The 26138-nt window shown below is 36.7% G+C and overlaps 1 protein-coding gene and 3 non-coding genes across 5 annotated transcripts in view; 3 read left to right on the top strand and 1 right to left on the bottom strand.

Moving 5' to 3' along the window:
• The window catches only part of LOC136856058 (nucleoside hydrolase-like), a 229068-nt gene extending 209134 nt beyond the window's left edge, over positions 1-19934 (top strand). For both annotated transcript variants that reach the window (XM_067133647.1, XM_067133699.1), the window contains exon 10: positions 19664-19934. In XM_067133647.1, the coding sequence (XP_066989748.1) occupies positions 19664-19919 (256 nt within the window). In that variant the 3' untranslated portion in view covers positions 19920-19934. The remainder of the gene's footprint in view (positions 1-19663) is intronic.
• LOC136828954 (U2 spliceosomal RNA) lies at positions 1993-2185 on the bottom strand. The gene has a single exon (XR_010850269.1). It is a non-coding gene; the product is annotated as a U2 spliceosomal RNA (small nuclear RNA).
• Positions 13210-13372, top strand: LOC136828931 (U1 spliceosomal RNA). Its single transcript, XR_010850254.1, has one exon. It is a non-coding gene; the product is annotated as a U1 spliceosomal RNA (small nuclear RNA).
• A 5100-nt stretch (positions 19935-25034) lies between the features above and the next one.
• Positions 25035-25197, top strand: LOC136828929 (U1 spliceosomal RNA). The gene has a single exon (XR_010850253.1). It is a non-coding gene; the product is annotated as a U1 spliceosomal RNA (small nuclear RNA).
• Positions 25198-26138: the final 941 nt, after the last annotated feature.

Genomic DNA, 26138 nt, shown 5'->3' with positions numbered 1-26138 from the left:
ACAAATTTGGTAGCTCATTTGCAGATGTTGATAACAAATTGCAAACTAACTGCATGGGAGTTACGACACTTCAGTAAAATACTAATACCTTATTTTATCCAAATATATTTACCAGTCCAGTATATTCTATAGCAACCCCAAGTAACTTAAGAATTTTAGACATATAGGCTATTGAGGCAATTACTGGTCTGATAATGTGCATACTCCAAAGAATTTTAGACATACAGGCTATTGAGGCAATTACTGGTCTGATATTGTGCATACTCCAGAGGAATGTCAGCTCTCTGTTGAAGCTGTTAGTAACGAGAGTTGTTTTAGATTTAATTGTACTCTAAAATACCTTAAACTGTCTAGTACAGATTTTAGGAATCCTAGAAGAAAGTAGGAGGTCTTAGGTTGAAATATTGCTAATTAGGTGTTCTGTGATCAGTTTTGTGGATTAATAAATGATTTAAGAAATGCTTATAAGTGTTCTTTGCAAACCACCAGTGGGAAGACAGTTAATGAAAAAGTTTGAGGACTCTTTGTTCTGGCAGATACTTTCTTTCTTTTTTTTTTTTTTTTACATAAGTATCCAAAAGATCTGATGGCAAAAGTTACGTAGGATATATGTAGAAGAATTAAAGGCCTTTGACTTCACTGTACTAATAGACGAACCGTACAAAATGCTCTTCACAATGAGTGTATTTGAATCAGCCCTGGCAAGCATTAAAGAACAGCTCCTAGCCCAGATGACATTACTTAATGCAGTTATCAAATAAGTTCAAGTATTTACAGAAATATTCATTTGTAATATCATTGACTGAATACAGGGAACATGCCTTTCCATTGGTTGGGGGAACTATTACCTTTTGCTAAACCAAGAAAACACAGAGCGTGAAGGTAGGTAGCTACAGGCTCGTAGCTTCAACTTAATGCCTTTGCTGGAAAGTTACGGGTGAAAATAGTAAATGTTTTCTTAATGTGTTATGTGAACTGTAACAGTTACATTTCACCAGATCAGTATGATTTCTTGATCATATGGTTTTACACAAACACCCTACTGCATATGGAATCATCCTTGTGTGTGGCTTCCGTGCCAAAGCAACACCATATCATTGTGTTTACATCTGGAAAAAGCATATACAGTAACACCATCTATACCCAAGATGTAACTATTTTCCATACCTGTAGAAATATGTGACTGGAATTCTCTAACCATAGTTTTCATAAAAAATGAAATATTTTGTTTATTACCATGAACATCCGCACTTCCTAAAACTGTCTTTTAAAGGAGAGATAAGTAAATCAGGTGAATACACCATAAACATTTAAAAACTAGTTTAACCAGGCAAAGAAGGATGTCAAATGAGACAGTTTATTGCATCTTCTGTAAACATGCTTCCCACTAAGAAAATGTTGTATTTATGCACATGCTGATTGCTCCAGGCTTGATGTTGGAATTACATGCGGAGCAATTTTACTAAGTCTGAGCAAACTTTTTTGTCTAGAAACTCCTCAATCATTACTGCACTTATGTGCCAGTTTTAGTTGGAGCTCAAATTTATTTTGATGCAGATCAAGTGCCATTCAAACACTTAATTTATTACCATCACATGAATTTATAAAATTTTAGAGTGGTTATTTATAATTACCTTTAAATTGTCAGAAAAGAACTTTTGGAGGGTTTCAGCTCATGTTAGGTTGGCTGGAAACGGAAAAGTATATAGCCCGCTATAAATGCTCTGAATGCCACAGCAAGACTGTTTCAATTTTCATTACTGCTAAAGCTTGCTGTGCAGCAGGTTAAAAGTTGGTTCGTAAGAATGTTTGCACAGTTTACCTAATGCTGAGGGTAAAGCGACTTTTTACTTGAAGCCAGAATTTCTGTAAAAGTCAATGTATATATTTCTGTTGTGAAGCAAAGAAATAATAGAAGGGTAACTTAAGATTTACAATAACCAAGAATAGGTGCATTAAGCAATTTTTTTATGTGGTGATTTTTCTCCCCTTGGGGAGTGGACCGATCCCGGAGGTACTGCAATACCGGGCCGATCCGCGGCAAAGGTGGAGCAAGCCCCTAGCACTTCGCCAAGACACAAAAATCAGTTTAATATCGTAGATCCCACATGGGGATCGTATCAGATATTAAGCTGATAAGAACAGATACTACACTTTGATCTTAGCCAAAAGGCCGAGAAGCGATACCCGACTCCAAAAGGTCTCCAAACCAGCAGACACTCACTGATGAAACCTTGTTATCATGTGTGAGGGCAAGAAAGGCATTACCAATGCAACTGTTATGAATAATGCAGATTTTTCTTGAAAATGTTATCAACTTTTGTATACAAATGAACTTTATAAGAGTGAAGGATAGTTTTATGATATATGATTTCAGATATAAGGTACATCACTAATTCACTAATCTTACATTTATATTTTCTCAAGTGTACAGTACATTCAAATGTACTGTATCTCACAGGAAGCTACTTAATTGCACTCATTGCATTTTATACCTTTGTGAGTATGCCTTTGATCATTTGAGCGAAGAGAGAAAGTCTGGGAACCTGTGAAAGTCTGGATTAAAATAATCAAGATGCTAATGAATAGAAGGAAATTGTGTACAGGTAAAGATAAAGTTGTAAACAAGTGCTTTGCAACTAAAATTGAGACAAGCATGCGTTTTGATACCGAGGCCTGGACAAACGTGTTACAACCTTTAAAATAAAGTAGTCTTTTCTGTGTAAAATTGTGAATGTTATTTCAAAGAGCGAATGCAGAGTAGGAGGTCGGGGCTACTGTAGGCCCAGTAGGCATTGTTTGTAGTAGGCATTCAAGAGAGTGTAACCTAACCAGACAAATTTTTTGGAAAGTAGCCTCCATGTCATTCGTACGGTCAGATGTTTTTAGTGCTTTAATTGGCAGAGTTTTATGGAGCTGGTATAATTATGAAGGAAACAAGATAAAATAACCAAGTTTTCTAATTGTATTTTGAAGATGAACTATCTTTGTTCATGGGGCAGAGGCAGAACCTAATGGCCCCCAAATCCCCACTTGCCAACTGTTTAGATATTCTTTTTAAAGTTATTACTGATATGCAAAATAATCAGACAAATTTAGGAAGTCTTGCACCCAGAGCTAAGTCCGATACCCTGGGGACACTTTGTTCTCAGCCTTAAAATCCTACCATTGTTAACAGAGCCCCTTTCTTTTGGAAATATAAGAAGCCTTTCCGTGGCGTTGTAAATCCGTGTTTAGCTCTCGTTTGTACTTTGTTGATCGTTTTGTACTATACTCCTGTACAAAACAAATGGAGTTATTAAATAAAAGCCTTTTTTTCAAGTATAGCTACACAAATGCGATTTCATTTAAGTCTTACGATATGTGAGAGATCGAGATTAAAAGTAAGAAAATTATTTACCATTGTTTGAGTTAGATGTTCTTTCAATTTTCATAACTGATGTATATATTGCTATTGTCTGCATTTCATGCGTAAAAAGATTTCCGAGAATATTTAAAGTAATAATTTGTTTTGTAAATTAAATTTATTTTCTTGTGTTTGCAGGTTTTCAGAATGCTTGGCCGCATTCGCCAGTTCTCACTGATAAAGAGTTTTAGAGTTCAGTGTTTTTGGTCGGTGATTTTCCGGTTATTTTTCTTTTTTATATTTAAAACCAAGTCCTTGAAAAGTTAACGCAATGGCTCTTTGTTTCCTCTTAGTTTTAAGTTTGCTTTAACTTAAAATCTTTTGAAGTGTAGGAATTTCCTTTCCAATTTAGAGATTTACATCTGTCTTTCGCAAAGCACGATTATTGAAGTTGTCCAGATGTGTCAGAGGATTTGGCCTTGTCCATTCACCCTATAAAAACAAAGGATACACATATTGCTCCATGCACTCTCCTTCTTTGCAGATGCAATGAACAGGTAAATTAGTTAGCATTGTTGCCCTAACAGTGCCGTGAACTGTTTTTGAAAAGTCCTCTATTCGACGGTTACTTTTCCGTGATGAAGTACTTGTATGCGTTATATTCCATTTCTCTGGCAATGCCAGGTAGAACACATAGTCAAAACAGTACCACGTCTCTAGCTTTATGATTTTTTGTTTTATTTTAGTACTTTCAGTGAGTGACAAAAATGTAATGGGGTTTTTCTCAAATACTAAAGCGAAGTCAGTTGCTACTGCCTCTAGTAGATTAAGTGAAATCGAGAACAAAGGGCCCAGAGTCTACATTTGAACTGAGAAATGTCACGTGAAAACAGCACAAGATACAGTTCGCAGCCTCACAAGCTTCAGTATCATTTTCAGACTCATTCTCTACTTTCCCTTTATCTTTCACGTCTTGAAACGTGTAGTAATGTAATCCGACTCGCACGTAGACGTAAGGTGAGTTATCATTTGTTATCCTATGATAATGTTATTGCATTTCGGTGTCAGATTAACTGTGCAGTGTAACCCAAGTTAGGCATGAGTACAGTAAAGCTTAGGCTAAGAACTGCATTCTGTTTGGCACAAGATTGCTGTCCGAAATGAGTCTTTTTTGTATTACAGAGAACCAGTATAGGGTACCAGTATAAGTACCAGTTTAGGAAGATGTAGGAGCCAGTTTTAGAAGGAACAATTATGGAAGGTATCTACTAGGAATAAGTTGTTTACACCATGTATCCTCCTACTAAGAAATAATTAACAAACCACAGGAGTCAGTGTTTCCCTCAACCCTAACCAAAAATGAAGATTCGTCCGTCTCCGACATCAAGTAGGCCTGCCAGTTCAAGCTAAGAGTAGGCCTGGGTTTATTAACCTAGGCCGGTGTGTTACACTTGTATTAGCCTGTGCCCAGGTTTGAATTGTCATGTATAGGCTAGCCTGAATTAATTGCTCTAAAATGAATGGTAGCCTCCGATTGTAAGTCAGGACAATTGATTTGTCAAGCAACAAGTAGTAATAACTTTATTACATTGGGATGGATTCATAGGATTCAGGATTGCTCCTTGGCATAGGCTCTTGCTTTTAGAGCAGCCCATGAAAGAAAAATCCATCATGTTCATGACTTTAGTGACATAAACCTCCTATAAAAGAGTTTCATGGTTGATGAGAAGATGGGAATGTTCTTTAAAACATTTGTCACATTTCAAACTTTTATGATTATCTTTTTTAATGGAAATTAATGAGAGTAATTGTGTGTAATGGAATGGAATTTCAACAAGAAACTGTAAAGTTCAAGTCCAACCTTATCTTTGTTTTTGTTGTAACAAAGACAAATATTTATAAAATGGATCATGATTGATTTGATGAACCCCATTTACTTGAGACAACTGCCAAGTCTGTTAACTATAGTTATTAAGTGATTATCCATAATCATAAAAAGCCATAGAAGTTAGCATACTTGAGGGGTTAGGTCAGTTTGTGTGTCTAATTACCATTTGCTAAATTTAAATTCTTGCAAAAGAATCCTCTTGTTGACTCCAGCTTCTCTTCCTCATCATGATACTCGTAGAAACATCATCACTGATCTGACCATGGTACAATAGATTTGTATTCCTTTAGTTTATTTGGTATTCTTTTGTCACACGCTACCCCTGTTCCCTCCTTTAATTTCCCCTAAGGTGTTTTTATCCTGCTTTCAACCTCAGCTTCAGACCAGCCTGTCTGGTTTATTGTAGATCCTAAGGACTAGAAATTCTCTTTGTTTTACATCTACTAAGGGATTCAGAGCCAATGAAATATGGTATTTCGGCAATACCTTTTTAACAAAGCATCGCATAAGGATGAAAGTTGGCAAGTGTATATTTTATAACCCCACCCAATTTTTGCAAGCATTATTTAGTACCTACGTTCAATAGTTCTGGTACTTATCAGAGTAAAAAGTGTGTTTCCTATGCCAGAGCCATCAAAATCGCTGGTAAGGGTTTTGAACACAATGGTGACGTTAACCTGTTACATCATGAGGCTCCGAGGCTCCACCCACAGTGAAGAGAGTTTACATATGGGGAAAACGTCTTTTCACTTTGGCTCTGCCCAGTTGCTGATGACACTCACTAATTAATATTAGTACCCATCCTAGGTTTCAGGGATGTCAGTGATGGCAAGCATTCTCAATAATTTTATTATTATTATTAATATTATTATTATTATTATTATTATTATTATTATTATTATTATTATTATTATTATTATTATTGGAGGTTTCATCGCAACTTCCACAGCAGTTGTTGGGACTAAGTTGTTAGCTTTGAATTCTTCCATTTTCTTGATATTCGTATTATTTCTACTCTACAAATAATTCATCCACATTATGAACCAGCCTATAGCTCCTTTGTTAGATCTACATCTACTCAAGGTGGGAATACAAAAAGACAATCCATTTTTGTGTTACCTCAGGTTTCGACACTAGCCTTCTATTTGCAGCAAGTCAGAAGCGGTCACTAGAAGTAGAATTCAAATGAAAAGCAATGATAAGTCATTTCCCTCAATTGTTAGAGGTTTAAAGGTCAACGCCATTTTATGTATTTCAGTTAATATAAACCATTGCTGTTTTTCTTTGTTTTTATAATTTATATCATACCCTAAACAGCTCTCGTATAGCCTACTCACCGCAAATAAAAGGTAATGGTAGGAGTCAAGATTTTGAGGGCAAGCTACTATTTACTTACTGAATATCAATCAAAAGCACTGCTTGTTGGTGTTGTGAGACAAGCCATGACCTAATTTCCTAATTCTTCAACAGGCCGGCTTCCCCTGAATTTTCTTACTTTAAAGACTCCACACCAGCTGTTCAAAATGTAAACAGATATTGAGAGTGAATTGTATAGTGATATTTTTGATGAAGAATGGGTGGGATTTTTTAAAGGAAAACCAAAATAACTGAAATTATAGGTTTTTGGAGGATAAAATCGTTTCAGTACATAGTATGGCCAAAAATCAGCCAAATAATTTGGCCGTGGTTGTCTACATGTTTCACGGCCAGTCAATTTTGTATGTCCAAATTTCAGGAATTTGGCCCAAAAAACGATCAAATGGCAATCCTGCATATAAAGACCGCATCGACTGTACCTCTCCTTGTGATAAAAGTAAAATGCTGTTCACTATAGCCAATTCACTCAAGGTAGATTCTTGGGCCTACGAGACGTTTGTTTGGCGGCCTCTGATTGGCTGATATCGCGAGGTGGGCAACTCGCTCACTGTCTAGTTATGTATGTACCTCAGATAACTAGTAATATGTTTATATATTTCTTCATTTATCTCACATTTTACACAAGATAGGAAAGTTTTGGTCATACCATACGATTAGGTATTAATTGTACAACTAATTATGGTTTCCTTAAATCAGTAAGATAAAACACAAAGGAATTATAATGAGTAAAAGTGAAGAGAGAGGCATTTAATTCTTTATACGCGTTTTTACTTGTCATCGGATTTTGCATCATTCACGCGATCAAGATAAAATAAAACTTGTGTTTTCATACAGTAAATTCACCCTGAATACGCTGTTGCTTTCAGATTTTAGATGCGTGTGATATGTGAAGAGAAAATGAAGAATATGTCTTATTATTTGGCAGTAGTGCCGAGAGAGATGGTGAGCTGCAAACAGCGAGTGTTGAGGCGCCGTTGACAGTTGCCAATTAGCGATATGAGAAGTTTGCAGTTTCGACAGTGTTTACCGTATTATTATGTCATTACATTTTCTGTAAATAAATACATAGAATTCCCATTATGACTGTCGAACATTTTCACTCCAATATCATATATGTCCGTATGTCTGGACATATCTGATATGAAAAAAAAAAAAATCAGATGGATGCATCTGGATGTGTTATGTTCAGTTTAGTCTAGGTGAGACATTTGCATACATACTGTGGGCTACATGATAAATAACAGGCCTACATAATGACGAGTTCGTTATTATGGTCACTTGTTTCTCCGGTCAATAACATGAAAAGCTTGTGGTTTTCATATGTTCATTCAATGAACGAAAGCACAATTTTTTATTTCTTACCATAAAATCTGTTGGCGATGTCTAAATTGAAACCAGCACATCCAGATGCATCCATCTGATTGTTTTTTTTTTTTTTTTTTTTTTTTTTTTTTTTTTTGTATCAGATATGTCCAGACATACGGACATATATGATATTGGAGTGAAAATGTTCGACAGTCATAATGGGAATTCTGTGTATTTATTTACAGAAAATGTAATGACATAATAATACAGCAAATATTGTCGAAACTGCAAACTTCTCATATCGCCAATTGGCAACTGTCAATGGCTGAGAGGATCAACACGGTGTCTTGCCGATCATCATCACCGTCTCTTGGCAAACTTAGTCAAGAACGGATGCAACATAATACGACATATTCTTCGTTTTGTCTTCACATATCCCACACATCTAAAATCTGAAAGCAACAGCGTAATCGGGTGAATTTATTGTATGAAAACACAAATTTTATTTCATCTTGATCGCATGAATGATGCAAAATCCGATAAGTAAAAACGGGTATACAGAATTAAATGCTTCTCTCTTCACTTTTACTCTTGTAATTCCTTTGTGTTTTATCTTACTGATTTAAGGAAACCATAGTTAGTTGTACAATTAATACTGAATCCTATGGTATAACCAAAACTTTCCTATCTCGTTCAAAACGTGAGATAAATGAAGAAATATATAAACGTATTGCTAGTTTTCTGAGTTACATATGTAAATATGAGACAGTGAGTGAGTCGCCTGCCTCCCGGTACCAGCCAATCAGAGGTGTGGGCCCAAGAATCTACCTTAAGTGAATCGGCTATAGTCTTCACAATTGCTCGAAGTCTCTCATCAAGAACTTTCAACAAATGATATGTTAGTCTGGTTCCACTGTAATTAAAATACTATATCTCCCATCTGTTTAAACACATTTACCATTAGAATTTCCTCCCAGTGTTTTGGCATTGCTTCTTCCTCGCAAATTGACATTAATTACTGCATACCAGGTACTTCCGACATTTAAGTTTGTACCATTACAGAATGAGTGTCTGCCCCCCTCGTCTAAATCCCTTATTTATTTTCTGTTTCAAAAGATGCTTTTTATAATGTGACCATCTTTGTTATGTCTAACATCCTTATTCAAGTTATTTCCTTATCTTCCTTAACTTTTTTCTTAGCTTTATTGCTTTCATGCCATTGCTTTTCCTTTACCTCAGCCCTCACTAACAGAGAGAAAGGTGATTGGGAGGGGAATTTTTCTAGTGATAGTAAATTAGATTATTTTATTCTTCATTAGTGAGAGATAATTATGTTGTTACTGATGTGTAATTATAAATATTACCAAATAACAGTTCCATCATTTGTTACTTTCACTTTGTTTCACTTTGTTTGGTTTGATGTACAGCCCTCCACAGGGATAATTCCCTCTCTGGCGGGCCCTTGTACGTTTTCAAAATAAGGTGCTTCTTATGTTTTATAATTGTCTTTCAGTGTTTACTCGTCAGTATCGTAACTCCTGCAGAATAGGAGAGTCTTTAGTTTGCTTTCTTCTTGCTTTCTTCTTGAATTAAATTGCATAGAAGACTATTAGTCAAAAACCATGATCCGTATTATTTTTCACCTTTGACATAATATTCTTTATATACTGTGCACTTATTGCCATCATATGTTGTATGTTTAGTATCACTATGTTCTTTCTTTACACAATTTTTACGCTTGAAGATGTTGCTAGCACATTCATTTGGTTTGTGATTTTCACCATATCTAGGGCAAGCCTGGTCATTTCTACAATTTGTTACGCTGTGACCAAATTCCTGACACTTATAGCACTGATAGGGCATGTAACAGTCGTATACTTTGCAACGGCTACACAGCGTACATAATTTGTCACCTCTATCATAGATAGCCTTTCGTATTTGTGGTGTGCATTTGATGATATAGTGTTTATATTTGTCATCTTTGGCTATCATTTCATTTACAATTTTCAGGTCGTCATTTTCAGAAATGAGGCTACCTATCCATGGATTTTTATTTACGATGTTATCGACAATGTCATCTTCATTCTTTGGGACACAGACTACTTTTATTTTTGGTTTAAGTTTACCCTTCTCATTTACTGATATATTGTTGATTTGATTTCCTGAATCTTCATTTTTGCCTTTTCTAAGTTTTCCCTGTATGGAAATCTTACAAATAAGTGTCCACCTCTTGTTGTCTTAACCTGTTCAACTGGTGCTGTTATTTTACTCATAATTTGTCTCATTTCATTAGCTGCTGTGCTCTCTTCGTTTGTAGATTTGATCAGAAGTACTTTTTTTGTCTTTAGTGATTCAGCATAAGTTTTGTCGATGTTTGTCATGGTCTTTACATCTTTATCAACTTTATCCATTTTGGTTAGGATTTCATCTATGTTGATCATTACGTCACTAGTTTTCTGAGCCGAATTCTGAATCAACTTTGTTAATATCTCTTTGTTTTCTTTTATTCCTTCAAGTTCATCTTCAATGAGTTATTTTGTGTTCTTTGTTCAGGCCTCTTGCAATTATTAGACATGTACAATATGTTATCACTACGAAGTATGGGTGTGTATCTGACCTCTATACCTGAACATTCATAATGGAACCATACGTCACACATTTCACAGCAAGTTCATTCCTCATCAGCTTCCCCAGAGCAATGTCCGCAGGTTGCTGACTCTCTCGATTTGGGTTGACTCATCCTTCTCCAGTATTTTCTTTAGTGTTCCATGTTTACGTGCTGCTTCGATAATTATGGGATAATGTTCGTATGATAGTTTGAGCTTCCCTTTACTTGATTTAATTGCTACAGTATTTATTTTCTCTTTTTCCTTCCTCTTCCTCGTATTCACTTTGAACATCGCGCAAGTCAGGCACTTTTCACAGAGCACTTCTCAGACAAGTCTTACCTGCACGAAAGTAAGGATCTGCTATAGACTATAGCAGACGTAATCTGATGTGTAGTGGAAGTTGGTACACAGTGCATTCACGGCGTTTAATAATATTTCTAGAATTTTTTGGCTCCAAATGTTCTAAGTGTAGGCGAGAGAGAAGTAACTGGAGTTTGAAATCTGAAATGAACGCCTTGACCAAAGGACAGAAGATTTTTCGCAAGCTACCATTGACGTTTCAGAGCTCTTATTTAGGTTATACCATTCACGTCCCAGCGGTATTTAGTTAGTGTTATCATACTGAATAAAAGCAGTTATAATTCTCTTAAGATATAAATTATAGTGAGAGATTACCATGGTGGAAACGAGACAGTTATCACTTAATGCTTGTTCTTTTAGGTACCCACGAGCTAACAGGAGCAGAGCCCATGTTGGCATATGGTCACCTTAATTACTGTAGGCTGGCGTGCTTGGGGTAGATTACAGTTTTAAAGTATGCTGGGCGCCTAACTCATTCTTCCCGACCGAAACCCTCCGCCAAGGTAAGTAGTTCTACCTAAACAGCTGACGACCAACGACCAAATGCCCAGTCCTTGGACATGCCCCGAGACCTACCTTGCCCGCGACCTTCCTCAGTCTCTTCGGGTTCAAGCCTTGCAAACATGGCTACTGTATCCTACCCAGGCTTTGCATCTAAGAATCCAGTGACCCTCATGGACTTAGGAGTTTTGTGCCTTCCTTGCTCGTTTACCTTATGAAAACGGCCTGGGCGATTTCAGCGGGACTTGTGCAAAGTGTGACGAAGGCACCGTCGTCCTGATCAAGCATGGCCAAAATTTGGCGATGTAACCTCCAACGATGTCGGACATCCATCGGTCTGGCTCTTTCTTTTGGGTTCCCACCTTTCTTTCAAAAGATTTTGGTGCTGATTCACAGCTGGATCCATGAACTTCCCCAGAAATATGTCCGGATGACTTTGGATATTGGGTCTCCCAATACCTTAGTAGACTGGTTTAATTTCTGCCGGGAAGTTTGTATCGAAATTCAGGACAACCGGAAAATCGGGGGCCAGGACACATCGTGGAAATTGTTACGAATCAAATTTGGAAAGAGGAAATTCAACAAAGGCAGGCGTGTAAGGTTGTTGGGTTCTCGGCGGATTGACTGAATAAAGAAACATTCTTTCAAGTTGTACCAGACCGATCCATAAAACATTACTTCCAATTTTAATTGAAAACATTTTAGAATCAGCGGTAATTTCAGATTGTTGGAAATCATACCACACTTTAAATCACCATTTCAAAACACACCTTAACATCAATCACACATTACATTTTGTTGATCCCGACGATACAAGCATACACACAAACACAATAGAATCCACATGGCGGGTGTTGAAACGTAATGTTTTGCCTAGAAGCGGTACCGTAAAAACCATGTATAATTCATATTTTTCTATGTATTGTATTAAAAAACGTTACTTAACTAATGTCCCTTGCCCCTTTAAAGCTTTTCTGGAATTAATTAAACGTGCATATCCCTTGAATAGAGCCGTTTCAACACCCGCCAAAATGCGGTCTAATGTTCCCGAAACACAACAATCACGGGACGCAGCCATCCAAACGGATTGGTCAATTACACGAGAGTTCCAGTTGTCCAGATCCGCTGAAAGCCAGTGCCCCAGCGCCAAAGCGAAGAAAAATGGAGCCACGAAACCATTATTCGGTTTCTCAGGCGATTCCGACTTCGGTGAGAATTTCGAATAGTTATATATTTACTAATTTCACGGCCCATCTGGGGGTCGGGGCGAAGCCCCGGCCAGGTAGGACACGCAGTCCTGTGTTAGGTTAGGTAGGTTTCGTTGACCTAGGTCGGTGGGGTCAGGGGCGGCCCCGTTTGGTGAAACGACCAGGTTCGGTTAGGTCGGTTTAACGGCCAGGTTCTTGTCGCCATCTTGTTGTATCCGTCCGCGGTACCCACTGCCACCTGGTGGTGGGTCTCGATCAAATCGAAGCCAAAACCCACAGCATACTGAAAATGTAACCGCGCTTGGTACCTAAAAAAAACGTGGCCGTTAGTTCGGATATAACTTGTGGACTTCCTTAGATAGTAAAGGCCTTGTGTGTGATTGCTCGAAACAGTCCAGGCTTTACTTTTAATAAATTTTGAAATTATTGCCAACTGAATAATTTGCTTATATAACCTAGATTTTATTTTCATAAAAAATTCTGTCTTATAAAGTGTATATATGGTCGTTGCTAGTTGTGACTTTAAAATTGAGATGTTTTGACCATTATTCTCTGTCGGTTGGTAGAATGTATTCAGTCCGTGGAGTGTTGTATTGTGATGGGTTTGAAAGGAGCATACTTACCTGGCACAGGGGACACCGTGATCACGAAGGCGGTTCCCCCAAGGTGAGGCTCACCATTGCACTCCGGTGGTGCTGACCCTTGCGATTGACCCAAATGTGGTCAACTCGGGTGCGCAATTTTTGGTAGCGAGGGACTGCGTTCGCGCTTTCCCTCTAACAATTCCATTATTAAAATAGTTTCAATAATAGATTTTAGGTGATTAGATTATACGAGTTTCGTGGATAAGCTTTTATTCAACGTTGGACTCTCATCCAACAGTAGTCGTCCATGAGATTGTTGTCTTTTATTCCTTAAAATAAATCCCATTATTCTCTGCTGCTTTAAGCAAATTGATTGACTGTTCTCTTATCTGCTTCCAGCAAATTTTGATGGAGCTGTTAGTCCGTTCTGGGAAAGTATTTAGGAATGGCTATTGTTTATATATATATACATAAAAGTAACTTATTAGATTTGCATACGTATATAGGTTTAGTTTCCCGCTTATGATAAGTTTGATTTATTTCAGAAAATTATTATTAACATGTATGTTATTCGACGAAGTAAAGGAAATTGATGAAACTAAGTAGACAGCGGAGAAGGATACACATGAGCATATTGAAGTAATCACAGAGAAATGTTTGAGGCAAGTGATCAGTTCATTTATTTTCACATGATTGCATATGCGCCTTGGTTACCTTGAATGAATAAGGCACTCATTTTGAGAGTACACCATGAGGACTCAGTGGATTTGGAACCATTCACTGGTTTACAAGAAATGATGAAATACGGTAGTAGCTCGCCTTCAGAGAGATCATTGAAGCCCTCATTGTGGATAATTGATGAAAAAAACCTCCTTCAGAGAGATCGATAAGGCTTAAAATGTAGATAATTGCTAGTTTTATTAGAAGAAAATAGAATTATTTCAAATTCTGTAGAAATAAATTTAAAGTTTGCCAAAGAAGGTAGGGACTATTTAGTGTCGAGATGATAAATTTTTTTGAAAAATACTTTTTTAATTCTTCCAGTTTCTGAGACTCAGGTGTATTGCAATCATGTGAAAATAAATGAATAGAGTACAGATTTGAGATAAACACCTATTTAAGATTCAAATTTCGCAAAGGTCTTTATGAGTTATGTGAATGTGAATAGGAAGTGTAGGATATAAGTTGTCTACAGTCTAGGTTTGTAGAAAGAATAAGTTTGTAGAAAGAACACAAGGTTCCAAGTCCTACAGTGATCGTTCTCACTTTCGAGGAAACTGCAGTTGCTTCTAATTTAGATATGATAATGATAGAATACCTGCTCACAGATTTAAGGCAAAACATCAACATTTCATCTGCAGAAGGGACATGGGCCCAGAGTAGATCAGTATTTAGAGTCGTAAACTGAAGAAGCATGTATTTAAATCAACTGCAGATTTTATTGTAGGTTATGTTGGAGTTTTTAATCGTGACATTAAAAATTTTTTAATTATTTGTGAAATATACTGGTATGACTGCGAAAGGGAAGTAAACCCGGGTTTGTTTCACAATCAAAGGATAATTAACAAACCTAGCAAAATTAGCCTGTGAAACTACTATGGAAAATAAAGTAATCATGCCACCATGCAATTGTGCCTTTTGGTTTTAATGGATTTTCTGACTTTCCCTGTCAAAAGATTTCGTGACCGTTGTTCATAGGTATCATTTAAAATATGCACCCTTTTGCCATAATGTAGTATTACCGCTTCACAATAGAAATCTGATATTGTGTTGTGAAGGCATGTGATGGGTGAGAGGTTATGTCTGGAGAATTTTTTTCCCCCTGTTCAAATCTAAGTATCTTTATTACTTTTCTTTTTCTAAATATTGCTGCAATCCCATCCCTATTTTACCAGTGATATCATGGTAGCAACTTTCCTTTATGGTGGACATAAATTTTGAGGCTTCGGTAGTTGACGGGATCAGCACTCCGTAATATATTACCATATATAATATGCATTAGCCTTGGCATATTGGAATGTGACGGGCAGAACTACTACTAGGAATGGGATCATAAGCCCCATGGGAACCTTTTGCCTTAGACTCACACTGTAAGAGCAACCCATAAAAGAAAAATCCATATATTCATGGCTATAGTGACAAACTTTTGATAAATGAGCTTTCATGTTTGACAAGAAGCTGGGTAACATTCTTCAAAATATGTGTCACTTTTCTAAATTTATGACAATCTATGTAATGGAAATTAACTCGATATAATATTAAGGTGATGAAATATGGAGGATAAGTAAAACACAAAACTAATTCAGTATTTTAACACCAAAATTATATAGCATAACCAGTCATCTGAAATACCCTAGTTCCTTTTAGTTTCAATGACCTTTATGTTCATCAACCTACTGACTTTGCACCATTATTAAGACGAAAAGTTTACAAAAATAAATCTTCAGTACAGCAGTAACATTAATACAAAAACTACAGTACTCAAATATTCTATGCTTATTACACAAATATCCTTAATTACCAGTGGAGGCTATATCAACGTCAAATAACAAGTACAGTCATTGCTGCATCAGGGGGAGCCTACAGCACGTACTGTGGCGTAGCTGGCATTCCATCAGTGGGGGCCCTACTATACTAATGGATTCAGAGCCGATGAAACACGGGTTTTCGGCAATACCTTTTATCAAAGCACTGGATAAGGTGAAAGTTGGCAAGTGTATATTTTATAACCTTATCTAATTTTTGCAAGTATTATTTAGTACCCAAGTTCAATAGTTTTGGTACTTATCAGAGTAAAAGTGTGTTTTCCTATGCCAGAGCCATCAAAATCGCAGGTAAGGGTTTTGAACACAATAATGACGTTAACCTATGACGTCATGAGGCTCCACCCACAGTGAAGAGAAGTTTATATATGAGGAAAACGTATCTTCAGTGTGGCTCTGCCCTCTTGCTGATGACATATTCATTAGATAATATATTAGTACCCATCCTAGGTTTCAGTGATGTCAATGATAGCGAGCATCCTCAATAATTTTACTATTATTATTATTATTATCTATTATTATTATTATTATTATTATTATTATTATTATTATTATTTTGTTGTGGAGATTTCATTGCAATTTCCACAGCAGTTGTTGAGACAAAGTTGTTAGCTTTGAATTCTTCCATTTTCTTGATATTTGCCTTGTTTCTACTTTACAAATAATTCAGTGCATGTAATTCATCCACATAATGAACCAGTCTATAGTTCATTTGTTAGATGTACATCTATTCAGGGCGGGAATACAAAAAGACCATCCGTTATGTTTTACCCCAGGTTTCAACACTGTAGCCTTCTATTTGCAGCAAGTCAGGAGCAGTCACTAGAAGTAGAATTCAAATGAAAAGCAATTGTTAGAGGTGTAAAGGTCAACGTCATTTTTCTATCTCATTTAATGTAACCCATTGCTATTTTTTTTTTTTTTTTTTTTAATATATCATACACCACCCTAAACAGTGCTCGTATAGCCTACTCACTGTAAATAAAAGGTAATGGTAGGAGTCAAGATTTTGAGGGCAAGCTATTATTTGCCTACTTAATATCAATTAAATGTAACACGATTTATATTGATATGCATGGAAAGGAAAATATATTAGAATCAGTTTGAATGAGGAACATATTGTTATAATCATTATTTTAATAAATATGTTTTAGATATATACAAATAAAACACCTAACACTATACATAATTTATTTACAAAATGTCTTCATTGTCACTCTCGAGGAAGAGGTCGGGATTGTCTAACAGCAGCTCCTGCCCACACTTCTGGGGTGGCCAAGTAACTATTACCCACCATTGAAATAATTACCTGTTCACGCTATAGTAAATCTTGCCGTGGGTCTTCTCGCTTGTATACAAAGTGGCAAGCTGTAGCACAAATGCAGGCTTGCAACCACGGGTACAATTCCCTATCTGGCTGGCCATTATCGAATTTCTTGAAGCCTAGATTGTAAGCATATCCATTCACCTCCTACCTGGTGGATGGGCGGAGCTTCATGACGTCATATTACGTTTACGTAACGAATTGTTTTAGGATCCTTGTCTGTGATTTTCTCGGTTCCGGCATCGGCGACTTCATTTTACTCCTATAAATATCAAAACTGTCGAACTTAGGTACTAAATAATACTTGCAAAAATTAAGTAGGGTTATAAAATTTACGCTTACCAACTTTCACCTTTGTCCGATGCTTCGGTTCGGTGAAAAGTTATTGACGAAAAAACTGTGTTTAATCAGCTCTGAATCCCTTAGTAGGTGGGGCCAAAGAAAATTACACAAAACTAATGTACCGATTCTGTAATTTAAAATATACTATTCTCGAATGTATATATCCATGTGAATGAAGGAACATAATAGTATTAGTAATTAGCAAACCTGTATTTGAAATTGTAGAGCTCAAGCTACAAAGGGAAGTTCAATGTGGGGGGGGGAAGCATCTGACTGGCTCCCCCCATAGCGACGCCACTGAGCACGTAGAGTACATAAACAGGAAAAGACCTGATTACAGAGAGACCAAGAAAGTCAAATATTCTCAAAATCATTATAAACAATTCAATAACAGCAGAAACAATTAACCCACCAGCGGTATACCATCCGTATAACGGTCTAGGCATAACAATCCAATATTAAAGCAGCCTAATACTTGCCGCACTGTCTAAAAAACAGAAACAAAGCTAATATTACATTGCTTATGCATGAAAAGTTATAGGTAACTTATCCTTAAAGAGTTGCTTTAATACAATGTTTGTCATGTCAGAACTGCTTGAGACCTTAACTAAATGACATTAATGGTATACTGTGAATTGCTGAAGTGAAGATATCTGCTCAATTGTTTGCTCCGTGGATGGTGTAGAGTGAAGGGCCATTTCAAAAATCTTCCCACAAATGCATAAAGGATCCAACTGTGATTAAGACGACTTCCCATCCCTCACGGTGTAAAAAAAAAAAAAAAAAAAAGATTGTAAAAGTGAACTCTTCAGGCCAGTATACCTGAAGCCACCGTTCAGATCAAAGTAGCTGAATTCACCGACGCCCATTACTCCTCCGTCTCGCACGTTAACTCGGAAACCAAAACAAAGGTTATTTCCCAAGAATCATAGCTTGTTTTGGTTCCTAGACCACACAACAACAGATAAGGCCATTATATGATATAAAATTAAAATGACGGAACAAAAAACTGTAAAGTCATTTTATCCTAAAACATTCATTCATATTGTCAGTCTCGTCCAGTTGTTGGATTGTTTCTTCATAACAGCATTGTTTCGGGGGTTTGGCTGACCTCTCGTGTTGGACATGTAGAGATGAGGTTACGGTCGCCTTATCGTTTTCCCTGCAAGTCAGACAGGCTTCAGAAGGAAGAGCAACCGGTTCTCAACAGCTTTTGGTTGAGGATGTAGCAGCAGTTGGTTTTGAAGTATCACTCTGGAGTCGGATATTTCGAAGTATCACCTTGGAGTCGGAGATGGTCTTCAAGCGGCATGTGCTGGTTGCTGGCTTAGTTGCTGAGGAGGACAGCGGGATAAGTTCCAAGGTCGAGGGCAGACTAAACCATAGTCGCCAGTGTGGAAGAATGAATTCTTCGTTGGCAGCCTTATTGCTGTCGCACCGTCTTGATTGAGGTCGCCCGGTGATGGAGGATCAGAGGTTGCTCGTCAATGTGCGGTGGTCGTCCTTGTGGATCTTTCGCTGTTACTTCAATGAAAGGCAGTTTATTATTCTGGATGAGTTGTAGTACACTGACAACTGTTATTGCTTTTATTTTGAAGGGGATGAGTAATAATTATTGGAGGGTTTTGAGTATGTCATTGTGTTGAGCAAAAGGCTCAAGTGATTTATGATGTATCATTATTTTGAATGGCACTAGTGAGTTATGTTGAGCGAGTATGTCTCTTATTATTATTTTTGAGTGTTACTGCTGTTATTATGCCTTATTGCCCTGTTTTGGTTATTGCCTCATTGTATTGCCCTATGTTGACTGCTGCTGTTAATTTGTTAATTATGGTTACTTCACTAATGTGGCTTATTTATTATATTGGAGGTATCAATATTGAGTATTGTGGTCATTTTGCATTTGACATTGATTTTGGTAATATTTTAATACCGAAGTGTTTATAGTAATGTACATTGTTTTGTGAAGTCGCTCTTCATTACAGAACCTGCCTCAAAGTTGTAAATATGTAAAGAATAAATTAGGTTTAAGGCTACATCGACTATTTTCTTTTACACCTCCTTTGGTTGTTGCAGACCACCAGTCCATTCCAGTCTCAATATGATGTATGGTTTAAGAACCTGGTAGTCACATTGAAAAGTGACCATAACATTTGGCGACCTTGCCAGGATTTGGTCTGTTTTGGCTGGTGGTTCTGTGGCTTCTTTTGGGGGGGTTGTGAGAGAGTAATCTGAAAATAAAATTTTCTTTTAACATTTTTTTTTTGTTTAGGCAGGGAAGTGTCAGGCTCGTCCAGTTGTTGGATTGTTTCTTCATATCAGCATTGTTTCGGGGGTTTGGCTGACCTCTTGTGTTGGACGTGTAGAGATGAGGTTACGTTCGCCTTATCGTTTTCCCTGCAAGTCAGACAGGCTTCGGAAGGAAGAGCGACTGGTTCTCAACAGCTTTTGGTTGAGGATGTAGCAGCAGTTGGTTTTGAAGTATCACTCTGGAGTCAGATACAGTCATACCTCGAAATTACACGAGGTTAGGTTCTGGAGCCCCTCGTGCAAGGTGAATTTTCGCGTAAGTTTGGCATGGTCTTTAAAAATGCTAATAAATGTTTTATTTTCAGAGTTTAAATACTAAATATGACCCTAATCACGCTCCCAAAGTATTAAGCTAACTTTAAATGAACTAAAGTTAGTGTAATTTTATTTAAAATTTAGCTTATTACCCTTAAAAAAGGAATACAGTAAATGGTTGACATAAAAATTGAGTACTGCACAGTTTCATAATAGCGTATTTACAGTAGGTGCGTAGATATACTAATGTTACCCCTAATTCATGGGATGCCATTTTCTTTGTCACTTAAGAGTAAAAGCCGTTTTCTTTGCGTCACTAGGCAAAACGTCATGTGTCCGTCAACAAAAGAACAATTCCATAAAATATCGAAAACATGTACATAATGTTCGTAGAAGGTAGTACAGCACAGGTAAAATTCAATCAATTTAAAATTTTATACTGTACAGGTAATGACGTACAGAGAAATAATAAGTTGTAAAAGTATGTTTGAGCGCTAACTACGAATGAGAGAGAGAGAGAGAGAGAGAGAGATACTGTAATAAAGTAACTGTACTGCTTTTGTATCGTATTTATGCGCAAATATATAAATACAAATTTTCCATTCTGATTTTACACCTAAAAACACGAAAACTTAAAAATTAAACACACTTTCTACAGGGGTATCATCTTTGAAAAATGCAGTAACTAAGGGTATCACATCTTGTAAAAGTACACCAACTGAACGTGCTGTAATTACATGCACATACAGATTGCACCAGCACTTTTCTCCGAGGTGAACAGAGTAATTTTCAAAGAATGACACGTATACAACTCTTAGTTACATCTCTGATATTACATTAACGAATTCATTTTATCAAATGAGCGCGACTGAACCACCTCATCTCAAGGTCATGTAAAGTCCTTGTGACAAAGACTTTGCAAATGGACATAATACTTGTATGATATTTATGTACAAAAATATAAATATAAATTTTCCATATCGATTTTACAGTTAAAAGCATGAAAACTTATAAATGTACTTCAAACATTAAACAAGCATTTTCTGCAGGGGTAACATCTTTGAAAAGTGCAGTAACTTTGCAAATGGGTATCACATCTTGTAAAAGTACACTAAGTGAATGTGCTGAAATTACCTTTGCATCATATTTATTATGCATGTACAAAAATAAAAATAATACATTTTCGATACAGATTTTACACATGAAAGCATGAAATGCATTTTTCATAGAGATTTTACACATGAAAGCATGAAAGGCATTTTCCCTAGAGATTTTGCACATTAAAACATGAAATGCATTTTTCATACAGATTTTACACATAAAAGCATGAAATGCATTTTTCATACACATTTTACACATACAAGAATGAAATGCATTTTTCATACAGATTTTACACATAAAAGCATGAAAACTTGTAAATTATTTAAAAAATTAAACACCCACTTCTGCAGGGTTTCTCGAAAATTTCGTGTGTCTGTGAAAAAATCGCGTACGCCCATTAGTTAGGTTCCAGTGAAAAGTTCGTGTGTGTGTGAATTCGCGCAACTCGAATCGTGTAAGATCGAAGTATTACTGTATTTCGAAGTATCACCTTGGAGTCGGAGATGGTCTTCAAGCGGCATGTGTTGGTTGCTGGCTTAGTTGCTGAGGAGGACAGCGGGATAAGTTCCAAGGTCGAGGGCAGACTAAACCATAGTCGCCAGCGTGGAAGAATGAATTCTTCGTTGGCAGTCTTATTGCTGTCGCTGAGGTCGCCCGGTGATGGAGGATCAGAGGTTGCTTGTCAATGTGCGGTGGTCGTCCTTGTGGATCTTTCGCTGTTACTCCAACGAAAGGCAGCTTATTATTCTGGATGAGTTGTAGTACACTGACAATTGTTATTGCTTTTATTTTGAAGGGCACGAGTAATAATTATTGGAGGGTTTTGAGTATGTCATTGTGTTGAGCAAGAGGCTCAAGTGATTTATGATGTATTATTATTTTGAATGGCACTAGTGAGTTATGTTGAGCGAGTATGTCTCTTATTATTATTTTTGAGTGTTACTGCTGTTGTTATGCCTTATTGCCCTGTTTTGGTTATTGCCTCATTGTATTGCCCAATGTTGACTGCTGCTGTTAATTTGTTAAATATGGTTACTTCACTAATGTGGCTTATTTATTATATTGGAGGTATCAATATTGAGTATTGTGGTCATTTTGCATTTGACATTGATTTTGGTAATATTTTAATACCGAAGTGTTTATAGTAATGTACATTGTTTTGTGAAGTCGCTCTTCATTTCAGAACCTGCCTCAAAGTTGTAAATATGTAAAGAATAAATTAGGTTTAAGGCTACATCGACTATTTTCTTTTACACCTCCAGTCTCAATATGATGTATGGTTTAAGAACCTGGTAGTCACATTGAAAAGTGACCATAACAATATTCAGAAACCACAGTGAGAATTACCCCATTCATGAACCAACACATAGAATGATTTCAGTAGGTGAAACCTATTCACTTGGAACAAGCACACAGGGGACTTGTTTTATTAATTTAAAGCCAGACTAACAGTGTTGTGTAACAGTTTAAGTCAGGCAGGAGTCCCATATGGCTTAGGTTAAGGGCTGCATGCTGTCCTAGATAAAGTTTTGTATTACATGGAATAGTTGTAGACAGGAACAAGTCACAGATAAGAACCAGTTCTAGAAGAGAACAGTCAAGGAAGGAACCCATTTATTTAGGAGTAAGATGCTTGCCTTAACAATGTATCCAGCAGATTTTAAGCTGGTGTAAAATACTGTGAGGTTTTAAAGAAACCATAGGAGTCAGTGTACAATCTTCAACCTGAACCTTTGACCTCAAGTACCAGTTAAGCTAAAAATGATATGTATATTCTAAGTGTCATGAATGTTGGTAGCCTGAGAACCAAATGTAAATCAGAAGGAAACATTTATATAAAATTTATCTGTATACACATAAATAACATTGTTAAACTCGCTTCATATCAATAATCTCTACCACTCTGGCACAAAATTTCTACCTTTTCCAGCCTCTCACACAGCGAGATAACGAAAATCTATAGTATTTGGTTACAGATTCTGTTCGGATTTCTTGTTAATACCCATATACCATCACTGGTCTGGTCATGGTAAAAAAGAATATTCTTTAGTTTATTTGGCATTCTTTTTTCACATTACCCCGTCCCCTTTCATTTCCCTTAAGTTGCTTTTATCTTGCTTTCAGCCTTAGCTTCAGGCCTGCCTTTTTTGCTTCTTGGGAACCATAATCTCACTTTTACTCGCATATATCTTCATATGACCTCATTCAAGAGATTCCTACCACTCATTGACCCTTTTTTGATCATGTAGTGTACTGTATTCATTAGTGAAGGGTGTTTGTAGCATCCCCTCTGTCCCTAGCTGTACCCACATGTTAGCCAATTACACTACCGTAATTCCTGCTTCTTTCTCCATTCATACTGTTCAACAGCTTAACTGTTGCTTGCTAGATCAGGTTTCTTGTCATTCAACGTTTAAGTCAAAGTGCCCGAGTGCTTGGTTTTGACAGCCTAAATTTCATTAATCAATAAAATCCGACTTTGTAATTGTTCTTTAGTTTCTGCTGTAATTTTACCATCTTCAGATAATCAATCCCATAGATTATCATTCCTAATCTTTTCTGTCAATACACCCATAACCGGTGCTGATCCTCTTTTGTGAACTAACAGTAGTTTCACACATTGCAGTCGTTAATCTTTTATACTTCATTTCAACCTAACCAACCAACTATAATGGCACTTTACATCTTTCTTAAACACCGAGGCGCTACTCCTTTTGTAGCTGTCATATTATTAAAACAGCATTTATCGTAACCCTCCTTCTAAGGAATGCAAATGCTGTTCACCAGTCATCACAGTTATTTGTAATCTCTCATGAAAAACTTTTCATTAGATGATCTGTTAGTCTAATTGTATTGTAATGACGACACTATAATATCTCCTATCTGTTTAAATACATTTAACATCAGAATTTCCTTCCAGTCATTTGGCTTTACTTCCTCGCAGATTAACATTAAATAGTTCCAGTATCTATTCCTCCTATTCCTCCTCCTCTATGCTTTGTACTGTCGACATTTCTATTTGCACCTTTACAGAGTATTCGCCAACTCCCCACCTCGTCTGAATTCTTTTGGTCATTTGTGTGTTTAAAAGATGCTTTTAATAATAATGGTTTTATGTCAGTATCCTTATACGAGATATTTCCTCATCTTCCTTTGTTTCACGGTTGCTTCATGGTTATATATCATTGATTTCGTTTGCCTCAACCCTCACTACAGAGAGAAAGGAGATAGGGAGGGGGGTTTTTCTAAAATGATGGTAAATTAGATTGTTTTATTCTCCAGTAGTGAGATATAATTATGTAGTTACTGATATGTAATTATAAATATTACCAAATAACCAGATCTGTCATTTATTACAGTAAGGATAGCTGCTATTGACAATAGCAGATGTAATCTGATGTGTAGTGGAAATATTTCTAGAATTTCTCGTCTCCAAATATTTAGTATAGACAAGAGAGAAGCAATTAGAGTTTTAAAAATCAGAACTGAACGACTTGACCAAAGGACAGATTTTCGAAAAACTACCAATGATGTTTCTGATCTTTTATTTAGGTTATACCATTCGCGTCTCAGCGGTTTTAGTGTTATGATACTGAATAAAACAGTTATAATTCGGTAATATACCAGTTATAACGAGAAAATAATAATCATGGTGGAAACGAGACTGCCATGGCCACATTAATGTAGACCGTCTTATTTGGTACCTACAGTGTGGGTATTTTTTCGGTATCTCATCTTGTGTATTGTTGCTCGAAACAGTTGAGGCTTCACTTTTAATAAGACCTTTTGTTATTATTACTGACTGAATAATTTTCATATATAGTTTAGAGTTTTGTCATTGAAGGTTTTTTATCATAAAGTATACATGAGGTTGTTGCAAGATGTAGTCTAAAATTGAGATGTTATGACCATTATTCTGTGATACATGATAGAACGTATTCAGTCCGTGGAGTGTTGTGTTACGATGGTGGTGGAAGGAGCATACTTACCTGGCACAGGGGACACCGTGATCACGAAGGCGGTTCCCCCAAGGTGAGGCTCACCATTGCACTCCGGTGGTGCTGACCCTTGCGATTGACCCAAATGTGGTCAACTCGGGTGCGCAATTTTTGGTAGCGAGGGACTGCGTTCGCGCTTTCCCTCTAACAATTATATTATTAAAATGTATGTTTCAACACTGCAGGGTTGCCAGGTGCTTTGCATCCAGTTTGGCACAAGTATTATTAGTACTTGGCGTTTTTTGGTATTTGTTTTTTATCAATAAGCAAATGACGAAAAAAAATCTTATATTTCTCTAATAGTTTTTTAATCAATAAGTAAATAAATACTGTTGAGTATTTTCTTTAAAGAGGTAGGTTATGAACACGGAAATGCTCAGGTTCGTAAAAACCTTTATTGGGTTGTGAGAGTAAGGTAGGGTTGTGAGAGTAAGGTAAGCGAAAGCTCAGGTCAGGTTACAACTGATTTATTCTTCTAAAATTCACGCACGTCAAAAACCCTTTGCGGGCCGTAACGTATGCCCAACCTTTGACAGTAAGGAAAAAGACATTAACTATAGGCAAACATACAATTATACAAGTGTAAAACACGGCTGTGAAATATATGTACATAGCTAAATAAATGGTATTTTGATACATAGACTGGTACAATACAAGAAGGTGACTGTAACAACGTCGGAAATATTTGACGATGTTTTCAGCGAATTTTCCGACGTTGTTAGTCACCTTTCTTGACGTTGTACCAGTCTATCTATCAAAATACCATTTACTTAGCTATGTACATACATTTCACAGCCATATGTTTTACACTTGTATAATTGCATGTTTGCTTATAGTTAATCTCTTTTTCCTTACTTGTCAAAGGTTGGGCCTACGTTACGGCCCGCAAGGGTTTTTGACGTGCGTGAATTTTAGACGAATAAATCAGTTGTAACCTGACCTGTGCTTTCGCGTACCTTACTCTCACAACCCAATAAAGGTTTTTACAAACCTGAGCGTTTCCCTGTTCATAACCTAACTATACACAAGAACTTTACCGTATTTGGAAGATATCCGAACAAATGCCAACGCTTTGTAGTTACTAAGC

The sequence above is a fragment of the Macrobrachium rosenbergii genome, chromosome 3 (assembly GCF_040412425.1).
Source record: "Macrobrachium rosenbergii isolate ZJJX-2024 chromosome 3, ASM4041242v1, whole genome shotgun sequence".
NCBI lineage: Eukaryota > Metazoa > Arthropoda > Malacostraca > Decapoda > Palaemonidae > Macrobrachium > Macrobrachium rosenbergii.
Note: the sequence above shows the minus strand (reverse complement) of the source record. Positions and strands in the feature narration are given on the sequence as shown.